The sequence below is a fragment of the Crotalus tigris genome, unplaced genomic scaffold (genome assembly GCF_016545835.1).
Source record: "Crotalus tigris isolate CLP2741 ecotype Arizona unplaced genomic scaffold, ASM1654583v1 scf7180000021465.51407817327:1047546, whole genome shotgun sequence".
Taxonomy (NCBI): Eukaryota; Metazoa; Chordata; class Lepidosauria; order Squamata; family Viperidae; genus Crotalus; species Crotalus tigris.
In genome coordinates this window covers 292,990-314,803 of record NW_024098522.1, presented here as the reverse complement: position 1 = coordinate 314,803, position 21,814 = coordinate 292,990, and the positions used below count along the sequence as shown (strand labels likewise).

Below are 21,814 nucleotides of genomic sequence, written 5' to 3'. Positions count from 1 at the left end.
TTGGGTAACCAAGATTTCCCTTATCTCACTTCATAACAAACTATAATATCCAAAATACACATTTTATCTATTTAAATGTAATCTTGTTCTATTTCCTACAAGTTATCTATTCCCCACCATATTAAATCATCTACTTAATAATACAATATCCCCTTTAATAAATCAAAACCATTATATATATTGCCTGGGTTTAATCAATAAATCAAACATATTCGTGATGATTAATTTTCTTTTCCCTTTTAGATCTAATTTTTCAATATTAAACAAATTGACTCTTCTTTTGACCTGGCTTGCTTCATTTTATTCAGTGGTTATCTGCCTTAATGTGGCTGTTTTTTTTTTTCCATAATCTTTCTGCCCTTAGGATAACAATTCCCTGGATTCTGAGATAAGGATTCAGCTAATTTCTCTTCCTATGTATGGCAGTCTTATGTGGACAATCTTTGGACAGCATTTGGATGAGTCTCCGGAGGTCTATAATTTCACAATGGAAGACATTAACCATCAAAGAATCAGGTAATCTGTGGGGCTGTCCCCAAGAAATTTCTACCAGCTTGTTATGAAAATCACAAGGCTCGTTTCCCTGTGTAAGATGCGTAGCCGTCCTCAAAAACAAGCCCTAGTGCTATTTGTCTTTAGTAGTTTGTGGATTGACAATTAAAATATGCAGGTCACAAGCTAGGCGTTTTATTGCATATTCTGCCAGGGGGGGTGTGAAAGTTGAAAGTAATGGAACAGGGAAGCAAGAACTATAGAAATGAAAAATATTTTCCTAAAAGGAAAGACATCAGCTGTTATAAAGTGTTTTTTTTTTTAAAGAGACCTGACCTTAAGGGGTGAAAAAAAAGATGGGCGGCGGGGAGAGATGTGAAAAAGTTCCCATTTTCAGAGTCTTCCCCCAGCTGTTTTCTGAGATTCTCTGAGATATCATTTAACACTGGAGGCAAATGTGGTCCCCCCCCCCCCAAATAATTGAAATCAGTGACCTTAATACAGAACAAGAAAGCATCAATCTACATCAGGGGTAGTCAATCTTGGCTCTTTTATGACTCCTGGACTTCAACCCCTCCAGAATTCCTGAGCCAGCCATGCTGAGGGGAAAGGGAGAGTTTCCAAGCTGAGCCAGGTTGGCTCAGGAATTCTGGGAGTTGAAGTCCATGAGTCATAAAAGAACCAAGGTTGCCTACCTCTGGCCTAGGCCTAGGCCGCTTTATGACTCGTGGACTTCAACTCCCAGAATTCCTGAGCCAGCATGGCTCAGCTTGGAAACCTCTCCCTTTCCCCTCAGCATGGCTGGCTCAGGAATTCTGGGAGTTGAAGTCCACGAGTCATAAAAGAGCCAAGGTTGACTACCCCAGATCTATATGAAAGGCATGGACTTCCAATATGAGTTATTTAACATTTTTATCCCACTTTTATTATTTTTATAAATAAGTCAGCAAGCATACCTAATACTCCTTCCTCCTCCTAGTTTCCCCACCACAACCCTGTGAGGTGAATAGGCTGAGACAGAGTGACTGGCCCAAAGTTCATCCAGCTGGCTTTCTTGCTTAAGGCGGGACTAGAACTCACAGTCTCCTGGTGGTTGGCCCAAAGTCACCTAGCCAGCTTTTATGTTTAAGGCAATCTCCTGGTGATTGACCTAAAGCAGGGGTAGGCAACCTTGGCTCTTTTATGACTCGGTGGACTTCAATTCCCAAAATTCCTGAGCCACGCTGAGGGGAAAGAGGGAGGTTTCCATGCTTAGCCATGCTGGCTGAGGAATTCTGGGAGTTGAAGTCCACGAGTCATAAAAGAGCCAAAGTTGCCTACCCCTGACCTAAAGTCACACAGCTGGTTTTCATGCCTCAGGAGGGATTACATCCCACAGTCTCCTGGTGATTGGTCCTGCCTAAGGCAAGACTAGAACTCACTTTCTTCTGATGATTGCTCCAAAGTCACCCACTCCACTTCCATACCTAAGATGGTACTAGAACTTACAGTCTATTGATTTCTAACTTGGACAAATGCATCTGAATTCTGGAAACCATGGTTTATTTAAAGGAGGAACAGGGCCTTTTCTGTTTGGTGTCCGGGAGAGTCACCATCACTGTCTTTTTTTATATATAAATGTTTTATTAAGTTTTATAAGGGTAGGGAAGGGATAAGGTCGGTATGGATATTGGATGTGGCACCATCAGTCTTCAAGGCCAACCAAAAGTCCCATCTCCTACTAGTTCCTACTTTCTCAAGTCCTATTTCTCATGAATACATGGCAGGGGCATCCATATATTTGGTGCCTTTGGGGGGCACAAAGAAAGGATCATTCATGATTTGGACATTTCTGTTTGTTTTTATCTGAAAGATGTGTCTTTAGCAAGAACAATGAGTTTTCATCCAGACCTGGTGATGTTAGGTGGCCTTTGGGAAGAAGGCCAGGGATCCATTTTTCCTGCAGTTGAATATACCTCTGAGATCCTCCAGAACAGGGCCCTTTTATGACTTGTGGACTTCAACTCCCAGAATTCCTCAGCCAGCATGGCTAAGCATGGAAACCTCCCCCTTTCCCCTCAGCATGGCTCAGGAATTCTGGGAGTTGAAGTCCACAAGTCATAAAAGGGCCAAGTTTGAAGACCCCTGCTCTACAGGATGATGCGTTTTTTTTCCTAAGCCCATTTCCTCCGCCTCCCTACTTCACTATTTGGATCCATCCCAATGACATTTCTTTCATCTTGTCCCGACTTTTAATTTCGTGTCAGTGCAGGATTCGACTTTCCCCATATGGTTTCCCCCCCCCCCCATTGTGTTGCAATTAACACTCCCAAGATCCCCATCCTGCATTGTCAACAGCTTCCCATCTGGCAGATTTAAAGGGCACCAGCTTGATTAAAAAGTTAGAAATAAAACATAGTCTTCCTTGTTAACTATTCCCCCCACCCCCTATAGCCATGACATCCCTCTCAGTAACATGAAAATGCAAGTAGGTGAGTTTATTCCCCAAGGCAAACAAGATGCATTTAGAGGAGATTAAATGGTTAGTCAATCGCACACTTTCATGTCCCTACCTACCACTCCAGCTCAACTTCTTCCATTTTTATCCTGCAGATATTTCACCGAGCTTGAAACTGGGGTCAATCAGCCAATCACAGATGTCTTCTACTTCTCTGTGTTTGATGCTGACAACAATCAGCTTGATAGCCAGATGTTCGCCATTACTATCACAGCAGTCCAAAGTGTGCCTCCAGTTGTTACCTTTTCTGACCAAATAACGGTATGTCAGTAGCCTGTGAGATTCTATACTGAATCTTCTTTCTCTTTCATTTTCAATGTCGAATCTATCCATTTCTGCACAATCTAAAATTTTTTAATTAACTCTTCCTCTGTTGGTAAATCTTCATTTTTTTCCAATGTTGAGCGAATACAATTCTCGCTGCAGTTAATCCATGTAAAATTAGATATATACACACTTTCTCGTAGTTTCCTACAATTATGCCTAACAAAAATAATTCTGGTTTAAAATCTATATAGTAATAGTAATAGTAGTAAAGTTGGAAGGGACCTTGGAGGTCATCTAGTCCAACCCCCTGCTCAGGCAGGAAACCCTACACCATTTCGGACAAATGGCTGTCCAGTCTCTTCTTAAAAACTTCCAGTGTTGGAGCATTTACTGCTTCTGGAGGCATTTTTTTAGTAATTTTCTCTAACCATATGTGTATTCTTGACCAGAATCTTTTGGCTTTGGGGCATGTCCACCAAAGATGGCAATAAGTGCCTGGTTTTTGTCTACATTTCCAACAGTTGCTAGATATATTTTTAGACATTTTTGTTAACCTCACCAGAGTTAAGTGCCATATTTTAGAACAGAGGTCTTCAAACTTGGCCCTTGGCACGCTGGCTGAGGAATTCTGGGAGTTGAAGTCCACAAATCATAAAAGGGCCAAATTTGAAGACCCCTGTTTTAGAACATGGGATACCTTTTACCAATGGCTAGAAAAATGAGGTAGAGTGAAAGGAATTTAACATGTATTAATAAGTTAAATGTTGGAAACCCAGACAATATGTTGCTGATAAAATATTAAGCATTTGTGATTATAAAAATTGTATATATATATATATAAATTTTTTATAATCACAAAATCACAAACAACAAAACCAGTAAGGTTTTCAGAAATGAAAGAAATCCTGGACTTTATTTGGATATTTGAGCTGGAGGTTGACACGTACAAAGTATTTCAGATCACAAATATTAAGAGATTTGGGGGTGGGGGGTTAAAATAGAAGCTTTTTGTAAGTAATGCTCAAAATCAAATTTCCAGATAGAGCAAATGTTGCTTTTCTGTTCAGGTAGAAGAAGGGGGACGAACACCACTTCAGCCTCACCACTCCCTGGGTCTTGCTGAAGAAGGCCTGGTGGTCAAAATCACAAGTCTTCCAAAATATGGGTACATTGAAAACACCAGGACAGGTAAGGTGCAAAGTTCATACAGGTAGTCCTTAATTTACAACCACCATGGGACCCCCAGATTTCTGTTTCTAAGCAAGCCTGTTGTTAGGTGAGTTTTGTCCCATTTCACAACCTTTTTTGCCACAATTGTTAAGCACATCACTGCAATCATTAAGTGAATCGTGCAGTCATTAAGCGAATCTGGCTTCCTCCATTATCTTGGCTTGTCAGAAGTTGTCTGGGAAGGCCACAGATTGTGATCACATGACCACAGCATGTCACAACCCTTGTAAATACATGCCAGTGGTCAAACACTCATTTTTGATCACGTGACCATGGGGATATTGCAATGATTGTAAGTGTAAAAACCGGTCATAAGTCACTTTTTTCTGTGCCGTTGTCCAAACCATCACTAAATGAGTGGTTGTAGGCTGAGGACTACCTGTATTTTGCTGTGGGATACTGTTTGCTATATATATGCAAAAAAATTGACTGCAGTGAGAATTCTGTATGGACAGGAATGGAAAGGAATGTCAACCTGCATAATAGAAGAATGGATGGAGTAAGTGATGGAGGTAGCAGAGATAGCAAAATTGAATGTTTTAATTAGAGAAAGGAACATATCCAGTTTTGTTTCTACTTGGAAACCACTTCTGGACTTTTTTCTTGAGATGGAAAAAAAACCAAACTCTTGACTTGGGGTTTTGTTGATTAATCTAGTTCTCTGTTACAGAAATGGCTAGTACTTCTTAAATTGATCAAGTAAAAAGTTGAGGTTTTAATTCTGTTGCTGTGCTGAAAAAAGTTGGAAGTCAGTACTTTTTTCTTTCCCCTCCCTCTGTACTCTAGTTTTCCTTCCTGTTTCTACCCTTTCCCCCTTTTCCTATTATTTTTATTTGTATTTTATCTCATGATAATCTTAATAAAATTGAGGCAAGATGGGTGGCAGACAGATCTGATAAATAATAAAATTCCTGATTTGCTGATCAACACAATCATATAAGGATCACTTTCCTTGCAGGCAGACGCCTCGGTTTTGGAAACACAGAAAGTTCTGATTTTTCTTTCTCACTTCAAGATGTGTTGGAGAACCGTATTTATTATTTTCAGAACGTCCATGAAAGTATTGAACCATCAATGGACACCTTTAGTTTTTATATCAGTGATGGCTTCAGCCAGTCAGAAATCAGCAGCGTCAACATTACTATTAAGGTAATTGAATTCACTGTGTGTTTTTCATTTGTAAACAATTGTGATAGTAGAAATAGTGTCTGCATTCAAATAAATTGCTAAACTATGCTTTGTTTAAACAAATTTGTTGAGTCAGGCAAAAATGCCTCAGTTCACACCTAATCTAAAGCACAAACCATGGTTGTTATTGATGCTAATTAATTGTCAACAAGTCAGTAAGCTAAAATCATCAAATCACAATGACACAATGCGAATCAAGTTTCTTTCTATCTGTTTCTCTCTGTGTTTGTGTGTATACATAATGTATATGTGTATACACATGCACCTATACATGCATGCCATACACAAACACATTAACCAATATTAGTTGCAGTTTTTTGCACAGATTAACGCAAATACGCAATGTCTACCAGGAAAATACAAATTCAGGTTGCTGGTTTGTTTTATGAGAAACCTTGATGCTTGAAATGCTTTCAGTTAGATTTCCAATCAAACGTATTCAACATTCTGAGGTAAATGCGGCTATACAGCCATATGACTCTTGTATTTCCATGATCTCATTTCTAAATTTTGTAGCTTCTAGTGTCCTTTCCTCTTCCACTTCAAGAACCTGTGGTTGAAATTAATTTTTCTCTCACAATTTTCCTTCTGGTCTTGTAGCGCCTGAATGATGAACCACCTCAGGTACAAGTGACCCCTATTAGTGTGCGTGAAAAGACAGGAGTAGTGATTCGAAATTCCTCCTTGAGGCTAAGGGACTTGGACACTCCTAATGACCTTCTGGTTTTCATGGTAACCAAGGCACCCGTTCATGGTGAGACATATTATTGTAATAATGCTGAAGAAAGAACAATAGAGTTATATACTGTTCCATAGTGCTTTACTACACTCTTTGAGCGGTTTAAAAAATCAGCCTTTTGCTCCCAACAATTTGGGTCCTCATTTTACCGACATTGGAAGGATGGAAGGCTGAGTCAACCTTAAGCCAGTCAGGATCGAACTGCAGGCATGGGCAGAGTTAGCCTGCAATACTGCCTTCTAACCACTGTGCCATCATGGTCTAGTGCAGGGGTCTTCAAACATGGTTCTTTTATGACTTGTGGACTTCAACTCCCAAAATACCTCAGCCAGGCATGCTGGCTGAGGAATTCTGGGAGTTGAAGTCCGCAAGTCATAAAAGGGCCAAGTTTGAAGAGCCCTGATCTAGTGGTTAAGGCGTCAGGCTAGAAACAGGGAGATTCTGTGTTCTAGTCCCACCTTAGGCATGAAGGTCAGCTGGGTGAATTGGGCCAGACTCTCTCTCAGCCCACCCCACCTAACAGGGTTATTGTTGTGGGGAAAATAGGAGGAGGAAGGAATATTAGGCACGTTTGCTACCCTGAGTTGTTTATAAACATAATAAAGGGCTCAAAATAAATATATCAGAGCTATTTTTCAATATGTTCACTAGTAAAAGTTGCTCTTCGCTGCAAGCATACTTCTGAAATCATGGCCTAGTTTTTCATTTCCTTAATTTTATCAAACAAAGAAACTTTCAGAAGAAGCTGTGGCTCTAGTTTTAAATAAATCTCAGCAGTTGAGATATACAGGATTTAAGTTTTGTCTTAGTGCAGGGGTAGGCAGCCTTGGCTCTTTTATGACTCATGGACTTCAACTCCCAGAATTCCTGAGCCAGCCATGCTGAGGGAAAAGGGAGAGTTTCTGAGCTGAGCCATGCTGGCTCAGGAATTCTGGGAGTTGAAGTCCATGAGTCACAAAAGAGCCAAGATTGCTTACCCCTGTCTTAGTGTATAAATTAGAATTACTTTCCTAAGCCAGACCAAGGCACTTCGCAATACTTGGAGACAAGCCTTCTTGCTTCTTCCAAGAAGTTTCCATGGAGTTTGGAAAAATGTGGAGTTTGTCCTCCCATCCCATCAGGTGATGGAAAGAGACTCCTTCTTAACATGGAGGCTCTATTTTGGACTAATCTCTCTTGGGAAACTATTCATAATTTGAAGCCATCCTTTCACAGGATAATTAACTCTGACTGTTAACTTGTAAGTTTTCATCGTGTTTTTAACTCTGCTTTTATCTGTACTTTCATTCAGGTGTTTATATAGTTTTATTTTGCTGTTGTAAATTGCTCAGAGTCACTTAGGTGAGGAGGGTGTATAGACATTCATTAAATAAAAATAAGATAGGATACCAGTCATAATTTCATCATTTCATTAGGCTTTGGAATATAAGAGCCAAAGGAATAAGCAGGGATAAATCCCAACCCACAGTATGGTGTAGCTTGATATGTGAAAGACATTGCTGATCAAAGCAGCTTGACCAACTTGAAAATGTACATAGTTGAAAAATCTGCTATTTGGGGTTTTTATACAGCATGGATTACAGCAAAAGATACAGGCAGTGGGCAGTCCTTGACTTACGGCCACAATTTGAGCCCAAAATTTATGTTGCCAAGTGAGACTGTTAAGTGAGTTTTGCCTCATTTTACGAGCTTTCTTGCCACAGTTGTTAAGTGAATCCCTGCAGTTGTTAAGTTAATAACACGGCTATTGTGAAACTGGCTTCCCCATTGACTTTGCTTGTCAGAAGATCACAAAAGGTGATCACATGATCTCGGGACACTGCAACTGTCATAAATATGAATGAGTTGCCAAGCATCTGAATTTTGATCACCTGACCATGGAAATGCTGCAACGATGATAAGCGTGAAAAACACTCATAAATCACATTTTGTCAATGCTGTTGTAACTGCAAATGGTCACTGAATACATTGTTGTAAGTCGAGGACTACCTGTAGATGTGCATGTTTATATTGCCACTGTCCTTATTCTGTGGTTAAGGGTTCCAAACACTCGTAAAAATTACTAGGAAGAAGTATATTAGGAGTAGAATTAAGGGATTAATGCAATAGAGAGAAAATGATCTGTGAGGAACTTACTCAGAATTCTTGACTTACTCTTAGGGTATCTATACAGAAGAGAATCTCCCCTGCATTCTCTGGAGAATGGACAAGCTCTCTCTGAGGGATCCACTTTCACCTACCAGGATGTTCTGGATGAATTGATCATTTACAAATTGAACAGTTTGGTAGCCCAAAGTGATGAGTTCCAATTTTCACTCTCCGACGGCCTCCACGTTGAGACAGGGAAAGTGGAGTTTGCTGTAACTTCACCAAGGATGGACCTTCCCAGATTAGTCGTGAACAGAGGCCTACAACTCTCTGCTGGTAAAAAAAAAAATCCATTCTGATTTGCCTTTTCTGAAGTCCCCTTATTAAAATTCCTGAGTAGCCAAATTTCCTTCAGCTTTTATATTTCTTAGTCAACACACTTGGAAGCCTCCTTCCCCCCCTCCCCCCCATTATTCTAAATTGTCCCCACCATCTGGAGATCTCAGATGCATTCAGTGTGGTATTGTTTCTATGGAAGTCAGCTGGGAACTCCTAGAGAATATACTCAGGTAAATAATTGAAATTAACTAATAGTTGAGGATAGAGAACTTCAACCCATTGGCATTCATTATTTGTAATTAAAAATGGCAAGGCACTGAATACTGTCCCTGGAGCAGTGTTTCTCAACCTTGGCAACTTTTAAGATTTGTGGACTTCCAGCTCCCAGAATTCCCTAGCCACCTGGCCTTAAAGCATCCAATATCCGTGGCTTAAAAATCAGCTTTCATCCTTTTCTTCTCGAGAAAAAAGCAGATGCATTTCTAGCTCTTTCCTTTCTCCACATGCATTTGGGCCATGTATTTATTGAATTGCATTTGAGTGGATCTGCCTGGTTGCTTTCAAAATGTGATTTTGCATAGGCCAGTGATGGCGAACCTTTTAGAGACCAAGTGCCCAAACTGCAACCCAAAACCCACTTATGTATCGTCGGGTGCCGGGTGGGTGTGGCCCATGGGGTGGGTGTGGCCCATTGGCTGCGGTGGTAACGGCAGACTGGGTGGGACTAAAAAGTTCAATCAATCAATTCCAACTTTGCGAGATCTTTTTTTTCCCGTGAGAAGTTAAAATTGACTGATTGATTGAACCTTTTTTTTTTTTTGCACACGGTGGCGGAGGCCTAAAGCAAAAAGGTTTTATAAAACCCAGCTGAAGGCCTAGGACTGGAGCGACGGCGCGTGTGTCCACAGAGAGGGCTCTGAGTGCCACTTATGGCATGCGTGCCATAGGTTCGCCATCACGCGTAGGTTGTCCAAATCTGAGGATTTTTGGGGGGGGGGAGCTTCAGTATTAACATTTGCCCTGAGAAGTCTCAAAAGACTTCCTTCACCATGGTACCAAATCAGTGTTGCAACAGCTTTGTGAGGCTGTGGTTTAAGAAGACCCTGTGAGAGAGAAAAAAAGCAAGCAAAATTGAATTGGAAGCCTTTCTTTCCTCTAACCAAGTTGAACAAAAACCTGGCTAGAAGTTGGTAATCGGGGGTCATATCAGACAATTTCTCTGTCTTGGAGAACAAATATTCCCAAACTTGTTTTAATTCACAGGTTCATTTATATCTGATTTTGTGGGAAGGAAATAGCAAAGTCTGGTCCCACCATATGGCACCTACTTCTAAAATCTTGTCAAGGAAACTGCAGAGATTAATCTAGGCAAATCGCAGGAATTGATGCTGACTTGAAGGAAATCAATCCATCAATCAATAAGCAAGCAAGCAAACAATCATCCCCAGAATAATTAAGCAAGAAATGTAATATTGTTTGTGTCCATTTGTTTCCACTCTTTAGGGTCTGTGGCAGTCATCACAACCCAGCATTTAAGAGCCATAGATCCTGATTCAGATGACCTGTCTATCAAATATATCATGAAGAAGGACCCAACCTGTGGATTGTTGCACCTGCATAAAAGAGATTCTTTGATCCAGATCTCCACTCAGGGACCAGCTAAAAGCTTTACCCAGGCAGAAATAAACAAAGGTGGGGTGTTACCTGTTCTAATAGATGAAATTCCGGTATTTATTTCTAAGCTAAATTGCATAATGCAACAGGCTACAGCTTCTTCTCAGGTTTTTGGATTTATACTTTGGCACAAACATGACATGACCTGTTTTAAAAAGGATTTGATTCTTGTACTTCTACAAACAAAGCAAAAAAAAAAAAGAACACCAAATATAATCAGGGGACTGGAGGCTAAAACATGTGAAGAACGATTGCAGGAATTGAGTATGTCCAGTTTAATGAAGACAAGGAGAGACAGGATAGCAGTCTTCCAGTATCTCAGGGGCTGCCCCAAAGAAGAGGGAGTCCCCTTTTGTTGTTTGTTACTGTGATGTTTGGCAAATAATGACAACAGTCCATGGGACAAAGAAGGAATAGGCTGAATTATCTACAAAATAGGAGTTGTTAAATAGCCAGTACATATTTAGAAGGAGGGTGAAGGTTCGTTCTCCAAGCTTCGTTACAAGCTAGGTAAAATCTTCAGCGGAGTTTAGGGAGTGTCAGTGTTCTTCTGTTTATAAGGGCTTCAGGTGTGGGTATGTTGAGTGAAGGTCTTGTGTGAGTCATCAGTGAGAGTCTTGTGATGGGGAAGCTACATCAGGTCAGGGCCATTGGGAGGTGAACTGGTGGGAGGGGGGGTGGCGTGGGTTGATGAGGGTCGGTGCCGTCTCTGGTTACTTGTACAGTTGATTTGGATTCTGAGGGGTTCGTAGACCCCCCAACCAGGAGTTCACTTCCCAGTGACTCTGACCTGATGTAACCTCCCTATCGCAGGGGTAAGCAACCTTGGCTTTTTTATGACTCGTGGACTTCAACTCCCAGAATTCCTGAGCCAGCACGGCTCAGCTTGGAAACCTCTCCCTTTCCCCTCAGCATGGCTGGCTCAGGAATTCTGGGAGTTGAAGTCCACGAGTCATAAAAGAGCCAAGGTTGCCTACCCCTGCCCTATCACAAGACCCATCATAAGCCTCTCACTGATGACTCACACCTGACCCGTCACAAGATCCATACCCAACACTTGACACACCCACACCTGAAGCCCTTATAAACAGAAGAACATCGACACCGACATCCCCTAAATTCCACTGAGGAGGTTTCGTAGTCTGGTAACGAAACGTTTGGTAACCAACCCACAAACTTTCACCCTCATCCTACATCTGAGCGACAGATATTCACCACTATTACAAATGTAGTTAGAAGGATAGACTCAAAAGGGTCCAACCAAGCGCCATAGACCAAGGGTTTCCAACCATGGTAACTTTAAGACTTGTTGACTGCAACTCCCAGAATTCCTCAGCCAGCTTGGCTGGCTGAGGAATTCTGGGAGTTGGAGTCCACAAGTCATAAAAGGTGCCAAGTTTGAAGACCCCTGCCATAGACCATCAGTCAGCATCCACTTATGAGTTTATTACCTCAGAGAGAGACCCTGATTACATACTTCAGAAAAACACAGTTAACACAAGATAGCTTGCGGTTGTCCTGTTGGGTGTCAAACTAGCGGCCTGCGGGCCGGATGTGTCACGCGCAGGCTATATCCACCCCGGCTCCGCAAAGGCAAAAAATGTCATGTTACGTCACAATACGTGAGGTGATGCGATCGAGTTTTGACATCCGTGTTCTAAATGTTTCTTTTATTCTTCCTTCTGATTTCCTACCACAGGACAAGTAGAATACAGCCATGAGAAAGGAGAAGCAGTTGGGACCTTTATTTTTGTTTTTGATGTGGCAGATGGAGAGGGAAACAAAATGACAGACCTGGCATTCTCAATTAACGTAACAGGTAAGGCAACGATCTAGACACCGCTTCCTTTAGCAAGGCAGAAGATGGCTTTAATTAGCTAGAATCAAGGAAATTCTGGAAAAGACAGCAGCTGTGAAGCAGGGTGGTTAGAATCAATTATGAAGACAATTTAAGGGCTGCACATTATTAGCATTGGAATAATAGAGGCTTGAAATTGCCGAGAACTGTAGCTTCCGCATCCTGAGTGGTACAGATTGATATTCCAATGAACATTTTTTTCTTCATCACAATATAATTTGTCATAGAATTCCACCGGTTAAGTTTATATTTCAGGGGAAATTTCCTCTGAGATGTTAAATGAGGAATAAACAAAAATCCACTCTTGTTTTGGCTTTCCTGAAAAATCGATCACATTTGGAAATTGTTACTTGAAAATTAGAGCTTAATTAACTGGTTAAATTAATCATCCAAAAATCGATTCTCTAGCTAAAACTGTGCCCCAATTATTTGTTTGAAAAATGCTTTTAATACAAGCATTGGTACACAATTACATTTACTCACCTTATTATTTTCCACTTGAAAAAGTCTCTTTAAATCGTGCTTGTTTTAGCATTGTAGCAGCAGAGAGAAACTTGGTTTTCCCCCCTGTAGTCAGGACTCTCCTGTCATTGGTTAAAAATGCAACATTGGACAGTCAAGAGTATTTAAAATAAACCAGGTTTGAGAAATGTTTGCTTGGGGACCCCAAGGTGCTTTTCAAAAGACAGCTGAACTTTTGGGGTTATTTCCTTGAAGACATTTTCCTTCTCATTCAAGAAGCTTCTTCAGTTCCTCTTCAGAATTGAAGAAGCTTCTTGGATGAGAAGTGAAACGTCTTCAAGGAAAAACAAAGGAAGTCCAGTTGCCTTTTGAAAAAGCACTTTTGGGACAACCATGACCTGGATGACTGGGAATCTCCATAGACCAGACATGTCAAACACAAGGCCTGGGGGCCGGATGCAGCCCACAAAGTGGTTTCATGTGGCCCGCGAAGCCATCCTGGAAACAGTGAGGGAACGGCCCCCGCTGCCTTGGCCCTGGCCCAGGCCAGCCGGGAGCCAATGTACAATTTTGTGGTGGCCCTCTATGCTGAAACGCATTCAGTCTTAGCTCCATAAGCCCCCCCCCCCCCGAAGGCCCTGAGAGGAAGAATGAGGCTCCTCCAGTGGACCATGCCTTGACACTTGCCCTGGACCCACCCCCTTCTGCCAGAGACCCTCAGATCGGTCCCACTCCTGCCCAGGCCCCCATAGGCACCCTTGACGTGAACGATGTAGAGCTGGCCATACCGACCCAATAGGCCACACCTACCTGGCCACACACATCCAGCCCCCTGAGGGCAACCGCAATGCTGATGCGGCCCTCAATGAAATTGAGTTTGACACCCCTGCCATAGACGGTTTGCTTAGGGAGGGCTTTTGATAGTGTTGTCTCCTTGCGTGCTCCCTCTCTCCTTCAAAAGTCAGCTTAGTGGAATAATTGCATGTATGGAAGAGCTGGCTTAAGAGAAGGTAAAATGGAAATATATTGTTGATGGTGAAGTTAGCAAACTAAACAAGGTCCCAATGAAAGTCAGAATCCAGAGTTAAACATTCTGTAGTTGAACCTCAGCTCTTGTGTCCTCAACTGACCCTTGATGGTAGTAGAGAGATGGAAGGTCCTACAGTTTGTTGACTAAAGTCTCTGCAGTCAAGCAGCAGATAGCCCAGTTTAGAATGACCGAATAAAATAGTTAGAAAAAAACAAGGAGAAATGGAAAAGAAAGAAAATTTCTTATTGGTCGTCCTTGAGTTACAAATGTAGTGGAGTCTGACCTTCACGGTCGTAGGTTGTGATGGTCATAAATTGGGTCATCCACATGAGTGACCCATGAGAGGGAGTCAAGCAATTCTCCAAAGCGCCTGAAGGCAGGACAAGAAGCAATGGATGGAAACTAACCAAAGAGAGAAGCAACCTGGAACTAAGTAGAAATTTTCTGAGAGTTAGAACAATTAACCAGTGGAACAATCTGCCTCCAGAAGCTGTGACTGCTCCAACACTGGAAGTTTTTAAGAAGAGACTGGACAGCCATTTGTCCAAAATGGTATAGGGTTTCCTGCCTGAGCAGCGGGTTGGACTAGATGACCTCCAAAGTCCCTTCCAACTTTATCATCATCATCATTATACAACCTTTTTGCAGGGGTTGTTAAGCAACCGCTGCAATCATCAAGCAGTGCCTGCATTCATTAAGCAAACACTATGGTCATTAAGTGAACCAATGATTCACTATGAGCCAGTTTTGCTGAAAACTGAAAATAAATGTTGGGTTTTTTTTGGCAAAACTGTTGTAACACACGGTCATATGACTGCAGGACACTGCAAACAGCCATTAAGTACAAGCCAGTTGCTGAGCAGCTGAAGTACAGTCATATGACCACCATGGGGGGGGGACATCCATCGGAATTGCAAATCCAGGTTGTAAGTGCCCCCAGGGACATCTGTTACAACTTTTAACTTCAGTTGTAACTTGAGGACTATCTGTATCCCTGTGGTCGTCAGTGTTACAAATGTATGGCAAGACTGCAGTTAGACACAAGTCTCATTGACGCATCTTAAGAGGGATGTTATAGAACTGGGATTGGTCAAAGCAGGACAATCAAATAATAAAGGGACTAGAATAGCTCCCTTATAAGGAATGATTATTTCAGTTGGGGCTCTTTGATTTTAAAAAATGGATGAGAAAAGGCATGAGCTATACAACTAATAAAGGAGAATATTTGTAGCTCAGGGTAATGAAACGTCTGCAAGAAAACAAGCAAGCTCAGAGAACACCAAGGACTCCTCGTATACAACTAAGTATAACATAAATAACATGGGGGAGATTTGGATTTCCTTTCCTTGGTTAGAACCCGAGGCTAGTTGTTGGAATAAATGTAGAATGATTCAATACCAATAGAAAGAAATACTTTTTCATGCAGTGCTTAGCTAATCTATGAAATTCATTGCTAACTGTTGTAGGAGTAGTAGCTAAGTGGGATGGTTTTAAAAAGTTGTGCAAAGTCTACAGAGGGTTGGGCCATCAGTGGCTGTCAAAAGAAGAGCGGGTGAGTCTCTTCTCCACAGCACCTGAAGGCAGGACAAGAAGTGATGGGTGCAAACTAATCAAGGAGAGAACCAACCTAGAAATAAAGAGAAATTTCCTGACAATTAGAACAATAAACCAGTGGAGCAACTTGCCTCCAGAAGTTGTGGGTGCTCCAACCCTGGAGGTTTTCAGGAAGAGATTGGACCCCCATTTGTCTGAAATGGTGCAAGGTCTCTTGCTTGAGTTGGACTAGAAGACTTCCCTTTCAAATCTATTTTTCTGTTATGCAGACATGTCAAACACAAGGCCTAGGGGGCGGATGCGGCCCGCAAAGTGGTTTCATGTGGCCCGCGAAGCCATCCTGGAAACAGTGAGGGAATGGCCCCCACTGCCTTGGCCCTGGCCCAGGCCGGCCGAGAGCCAATGTACAATTTTGTGGTGGCCATCTATGCTGAAACGCATTCAGTCTTAGTTCCACAAGGCTGTTTGGAAACAGCAAGGGACCAGCCACTGCCGTGTTGGCCCCGCCCCCAGGATGCATGCTGGGGAGGTGTCACCCTTTGTGAGGAATGAAGAAATGGGCCATGTCTTGGCGCTTGCCCCGGTCCCACCCCCTTCTGCCAGAGACCCTCAGATCTGTCCCACTCCTGCCCAGGCCCCCACAGGCACCCTTGATGTGAATGATGTAGAGCTGGCTATGCCCACCCAATAGGCCACACCCACTTCACGCCCATCCAGTAGGCCGCACCCACCCTGGCCACACACACCCTGTTCCCCCCCCCGAGGGCAACCACAATGCTGATGCGGCCCTCAATGAAATTGGGTTTGACCCCCATGCTGTTACGCATAGTACTTCCTGAATCATAGACAGCAAATACTGAAATTGGTTTTGATCCTCCGGTTGGCACTTGTGAACTTCCTAAACCCATCCACTTGTTCACCATGTGACAAAGAAGATGGATCTAGGATCTGTTTCCTCTTTATTTTCACTTCTCCCAGGGGATCGAGTGCCTATGTCCATCACTGTCAACGCTGGGCTAACCCTGGACGAAAACTCTGTGAAAATAATCACCCCTTTGGAGTTGTCGGCCAAGAAGCAGGGTGAAGAATCCAGCAATCTTCTCTACAGGATTATTAAACAGCCCCAGCTGGGACATTTGGAGCACACGGCATTACCAGGTTTGCAAATATTTCCTGGTTTTGGAGCAAAGTGAGAATAAAGGTGAGCCGCGGTGGCGCAGCAGTTAGAGTGCAGTACTGCAGGCCACTTTAGCTGACTGTGTTCAGCAGGTCAGCGGTTCAAATCTCACCGGCTCAAGGTTGACTCAGCCTTCCATCCTTCCGGGGTAGGTAAAATGAGGACCCAGATTGTTGGGGGCAATGTAAATATATATACATACATTGCTTACTGGTGTACACCGCTTAGAGAGTGCTTGCACTTAAAAGCGGTATATAAGTCTCATAAATAAATAAATAAATAAATAAATAAATAAATAAATAAACAAATAAACAAACGACTCCTATTTTACGGAATTGGAAGGGAATTATGCTGCTTTATTTAGCAATAGAAGTTAGGATGCCTGGAGTGTCTCCTTTAAAGTCTGACAGTATTAATAAATGAATGGATTAAATATGGTTGATGGACATGTTTGAAAGTATCCCAGGGGTGTTGTGTTGCACGGGCGAATGTCTAAAAGTAAGTTTGAAGGTTTGGGGGATGTCATTCTTTGAGATGGAGGACGCACTTGGAATCTTAGAGCACAAGGTGGATTCTTCTGCTACTGTTTTCTAGGCAGAAGGATTAGTTCCTTCCAACAAGCAGACCTTATCTCCCACAGCATCCACTACATCCATACAAGCGAGGCTGAAGAACATGCTGACATGTTCACTTTCACCATTTCAGATGGCCATCAGGAGGTCAGTGAAGTTCCATTGATTTCCCCCCCCCCCCCAAAAAAAAAATATGGTTAGTTTGTCTGTGGAAAGGCAATGTCCAACAAGCATAGCTTTCTTCATTCTTTTTTCCGATAGATGACCCAGAATTTTGAAATCACCATTAATCCGGTTGATGATTCTTTGCCTGTGGTGCAGATTGTTGGCCTGACTGTGCAGGAAGGAGTAAGGAAGACCATCACAGAATTTGATCTCAAAGCCACCGATGCGGACACAGAGGTGAAGAAAGGAGTCCTTTGGGGGGGAGGTGTTCTTTTTTATGACTATGAAGGAGTTTAGAAGGAAATTTTAGTTTCCATCGATTGGTATGTCTCTCTAGAACAGAAATGGGCAACTATGTGGCCTTTACTGTTTATGGACTTCAACCCCCAGGAAAAGTTGGGACATCCATGCATATATAGCAGTGATGGCAAACCTTTTAGAGACTGAGTGCCCAAACTGCAACCCTAAAAACACTGGAAGTTTTTAAGAAGAGACTGGACAGCCATTTGTCCGAAATGGTGTAGGGTTTCCTGCCTGAGCAGGGGGTTGGACTAGATGACCTCCAAGGTCCCTTCCAACTTTACTACTATTACTATTACTTATGTATTGTCGGGTGCCGGATGGGCATGGCCCATTGGGTGGGTGTGGCCAATTGAGTGGGCATGGCTTCAGTGGTAACGGCAGACTGGGTGGGACTAAAAAGTTCAATCAATCAATTCCAATATTGCGTGATCTTTTTTTTCGTGCAAGAAGTTGAAATTGATTGATTGATTGAACCTTTTTTTTTTTTTTGGGACACGGCGGTGGAGGCCTAAAGCGAAAAGGTTTTATAAAACCCAGCTGAAGGCCTAGGACTGGGGCGATGGCGTGCGTGCCCACAGAGAGGGCTCTGCGGGCCACCTGTGGCACGTGTGCCATAGGTTCGCCACCATGGATATATAGCATTCCATCTTCCTACTTTTTGGCAACAAGAAAAATCTGAGATACTTTGGGCTGACCCATAGTCACCTAAGGCACTTCCAAGGCTGAGGGTGGATCACAATCCATGCCACCCTAATGCTAACCACCACACTGTGGCTGTCTTATTGTCTGTAATTTTGTTATTGTCATATAAGCCATCTTGAAAATCGGGCTAAACAGAAAAATGCTATCTGTAGTCATGAATAAATAAATACTTTCTCCGCTGATCTAATATCCTGAGATATGCTACCTTTGGGCTAGGAGGTTCTCTTTAGTTGGCAGAACTAATAGACCTTTCAGAGATGGAAGGTCCATGAAATTATCAAATTCTTATTTGGAGAGATCGGAGGCAATAACTGCACGTTGCCAAATGCTGAGTTTCCTAAATCGCTTGGGCATGAAAAAACTAAAGACTGGAGGCTACAAAGAATTGGATGCGGTGGGATCTTGGTTTGGACTGCAGAGAGGCAACAACAAAAGTGATTCCATGACTTAGATCAGATGGTTGCTTGAGACGGGGTTTTTTTTGATCCCAGGGAGAGGAAATGATACGGCTTCTTCCTAGCTTGCACAGACTTTGCTCTCAGCTGGCTAGGAAGTGGTGTGAGAAGCAACCTAGAACTAAGGAGAAACTTCCTGACAGTTAGAACAATTAATCAGTGGAACAACCTGCCTCCAGAAGCGATGAATGCTCCAACACTGGAAGTTTTTAAGAAGAGACTGGACAGCCATTAGATATAGGGTTTCCTGCCTGAGCAGGGGGTTAGACAAGATGACCTTCAAGGTCCCTTCCAACTTTATTACTATTATTATTATTATTATTATTATCATCATCATCATTTATTTCATTTCTTAGAAATTGCTTGTAAGAGAACCTTAGAGCTGTCAATTTTACCAGACCATCTCCTGAATCTATATCAACCTGTGAACTAACCATCATCCTGTGATGTGAACTCTCCTTCTTGCTTTGTTTCTCTCTTTGTTCTGTATGTAGGCCAAGTCTGTTACCTTCAGCATTGTGCAGCCCCCGCGCCACGGCCAGCTTGAGCGCACCGTTGACAGCCATTATTACCAACAGGCCCATGCCTTCTCCATGGAGGATGTCTTCCAGAACCGGATCAGTTACAGTCACGACGGGAGCAACTTTTTAGAAGACCGCTTCACTTTTACAGTGTCCGATGGAACCAATCCCTTTTTTGTGGTGGCAAAGGATGGGAAAGAGGTCAGTGGGGAAGCTAAGGGTCACTAGGCCCAAATGGACGTTCACATGATTTCTCACAGCTTGTGGCTGTTCAGATAGTAGGCCAAGAAATTCAACCTTAAGTCTTCTCTCTCTAACCCTGGTGTGCAGAAATCTGACAAGTCAATTAAGGCTTTTGGTCCCTGACATGGAACAGCAGTGGAAAAGAGACTAAGGAGAGGTCATAACCAGCTCCCGTAGTAAATTACTGTGGCTTGGTATATGTGATGTAATTTACTAATCTGGTTTCCCAGGAGAGAGGGGGTGCATTCTAGAAGAATAAGAGGCAGCTCGGTTCAGATAGATTGAGTAAGAGAAAGAGGGTGAAGACAGCCCCTTCTTAATAGGTTTTCTGAGTATATGCTTGTGGAGATGACAGAATGTTTTAGTTTGGCAAGATCTATTCTATTCTATTCTATTCTATTCTATTCTATTCTATTCTATTCTATTCTATTCTATTCTATTCTATTCTATTCTAACTCTACTCTTCTACTCTACTCTGTTCTTATTTCTATCCTGTCCTATGCTATGCTATGCTATGCTATCCTATCCTATCCTATCCTATCCTATCCTATCCTATCCTTATTTCTATTCGATTCTAACTCTACTCTACTCTATTCTAATTTCTATCCTATCCTATCCTTAATTCTATTCTATTCTATTCTATTCTATTCTATTCTATTCTATTCTATTCTATTCTATTCTATTCTACCCTGTTCTTATTCTATTTTCTATTCTATTCTATTCTATTCTATTCTATTCTATTCTATTCTATTCTATTCTATTTATTCTAACTCAACTCTACTCTATTCTATTCTTATTTCTATCCTATCCTATCCTATCCTATCCTATCCTATCCTACCCTATCCTATCCTTATTTCTATTCAATTCTAACTCTACTCTACTCTATTCTATTCTAATTTCTATCCTATCCTATCCTTAATTCTATTCTATTCTAGTCTATTCTCTATCCTCTATTCCATAGTCCATATTCCATTCTCTATTATCTATCCTGTCCTATCCTATCCTATCCTGTTTTCCCGCCTTTATTACATTTATAAATAACTCAACAAGGTGAACATAACTTACACTCAGTGGTGGGATTCAGCCAGTTCACAACACTTCAGCAGAACTGGTAGCTAATTTTTTGTTGCCCAGGCCCAGAATGGACTTCTGGAAGCGGCATTCACACAGAGACCCGGTTGTTCACATATTTGAATCCCACCACTGCTTATACTCCTCCTCTTTTTCCCACAATAATTCTGTGAGGTGGGTTGGACTGAGAGAAGATGACTGGGCCAAAGTCACCCAGCCAGCTTTTCATGCCTAAGGCAGGACTAGAACTCACCATCTCTTGGTTTCTAACTTGATGCCCTAACCACTAGAAGATCAAACTGACATTGTAGGAAAACTATTTGGAAGAATCACCACATGTTTCTCTTGGGTTTTGGGCCTGATAAATTTACCCATAAGATCCATTTATTCTTTAAGGAGCTGCCTGACATATTAAATAACTTAGGAGAGGTGAAAATCCATTTGTAACCATGTACATTTTGAAATACTGTTTTGAGTGACTTGATACAGGAACACACAAGAACAGAAGGGCATTTTATCCAGTATAGTAAATTTTCATGTTGCAGAAAGAAATGTTCTGAATATACAGTATATATATATATTTATTTTTCAGGTTGTGACTGCCGTGCCCCAGTGGTTTAGAGTAGAAGTTCTCCCTGTGGATGATGGGCTTCCAAGAATTGTCACTAATTTGGGTCTCCAGTGGTTGGAATATGTGAATGGCAAGGTGAGCTTTTTTGTCTGATTTGTTTCAAATTAGGCAACTCTGTCCTTTTTAACTGGCATAAAAATAGGAAGATGAAGGACGAGAAAGAAATGTTGATTTTGATTCTACCCACCGGTGGATATTCCAGGCAGACTTTACTCATCTAAATCATGAATTGTTTTAATTATGGTTGTATCATTAAGGCACAGTGGTGAAGTTTACACAATACATTCCATCATGAGCCATGATTTATACATGAGCTGAATCAACTCCATCCTTCTATGAAATGAATTGGGGGAAGGGGGGGAATCATGCACATTTTTAATTTCAGCCATTCTGGAAGTGTTCTGAGTACCATAATTGTCATGAACAAGCAAAAATAGAATGCATTTTATTTATTACATTATTTATATATCTCCCTGTTCTCCATGACGCTAGGCAGTATATAAATGATATACATGTAGTCCTCAACATGTAACCATAACAATCATAATTCACGATG

General features: G+C 41.9%; 1 protein-coding gene across 2 annotated transcripts in view; it reads left to right on the top strand.

The window, feature by feature from the left end:
• The window catches only part of FRAS1 (Fraser extracellular matrix complex subunit 1), a 416,742-nt gene that overhangs the window by 323,937 nt on the left and 70,991 nt on the right, over positions 1-21,814 (top strand). For both annotated transcript variants that reach the window (XM_039318704.1, XM_039318705.1), the window contains 13 exons: positions 365-516; positions 3,085-3,250; positions 4,324-4,444; positions 5,445-5,635; positions 6,275-6,428; positions 8,574-8,837; positions 10,344-10,532; positions 12,214-12,333; positions 16,397-16,576; positions 17,190-17,314; positions 17,429-17,569; positions 19,287-19,514; positions 21,220-21,333. In XM_039318704.1, the coding sequence (XP_039174638.1) occupies positions 365-516; positions 3,085-3,250; positions 4,324-4,444; positions 5,445-5,635; positions 6,275-6,428; positions 8,574-8,837; positions 10,344-10,532; positions 12,214-12,333; positions 16,397-16,576; positions 17,190-17,314; positions 17,429-17,569; positions 19,287-19,514; positions 21,220-21,333 (2,145 nt within the window). The remainder of the gene's footprint in view (positions 1-364; positions 517-3,084; positions 3,251-4,323; positions 4,445-5,444; positions 5,636-6,274; positions 6,429-8,573; positions 8,838-10,343; positions 10,533-12,213; positions 12,334-16,396; positions 16,577-17,189; positions 17,315-17,428; positions 17,570-19,286; positions 19,515-21,219; positions 21,334-21,814) is intronic.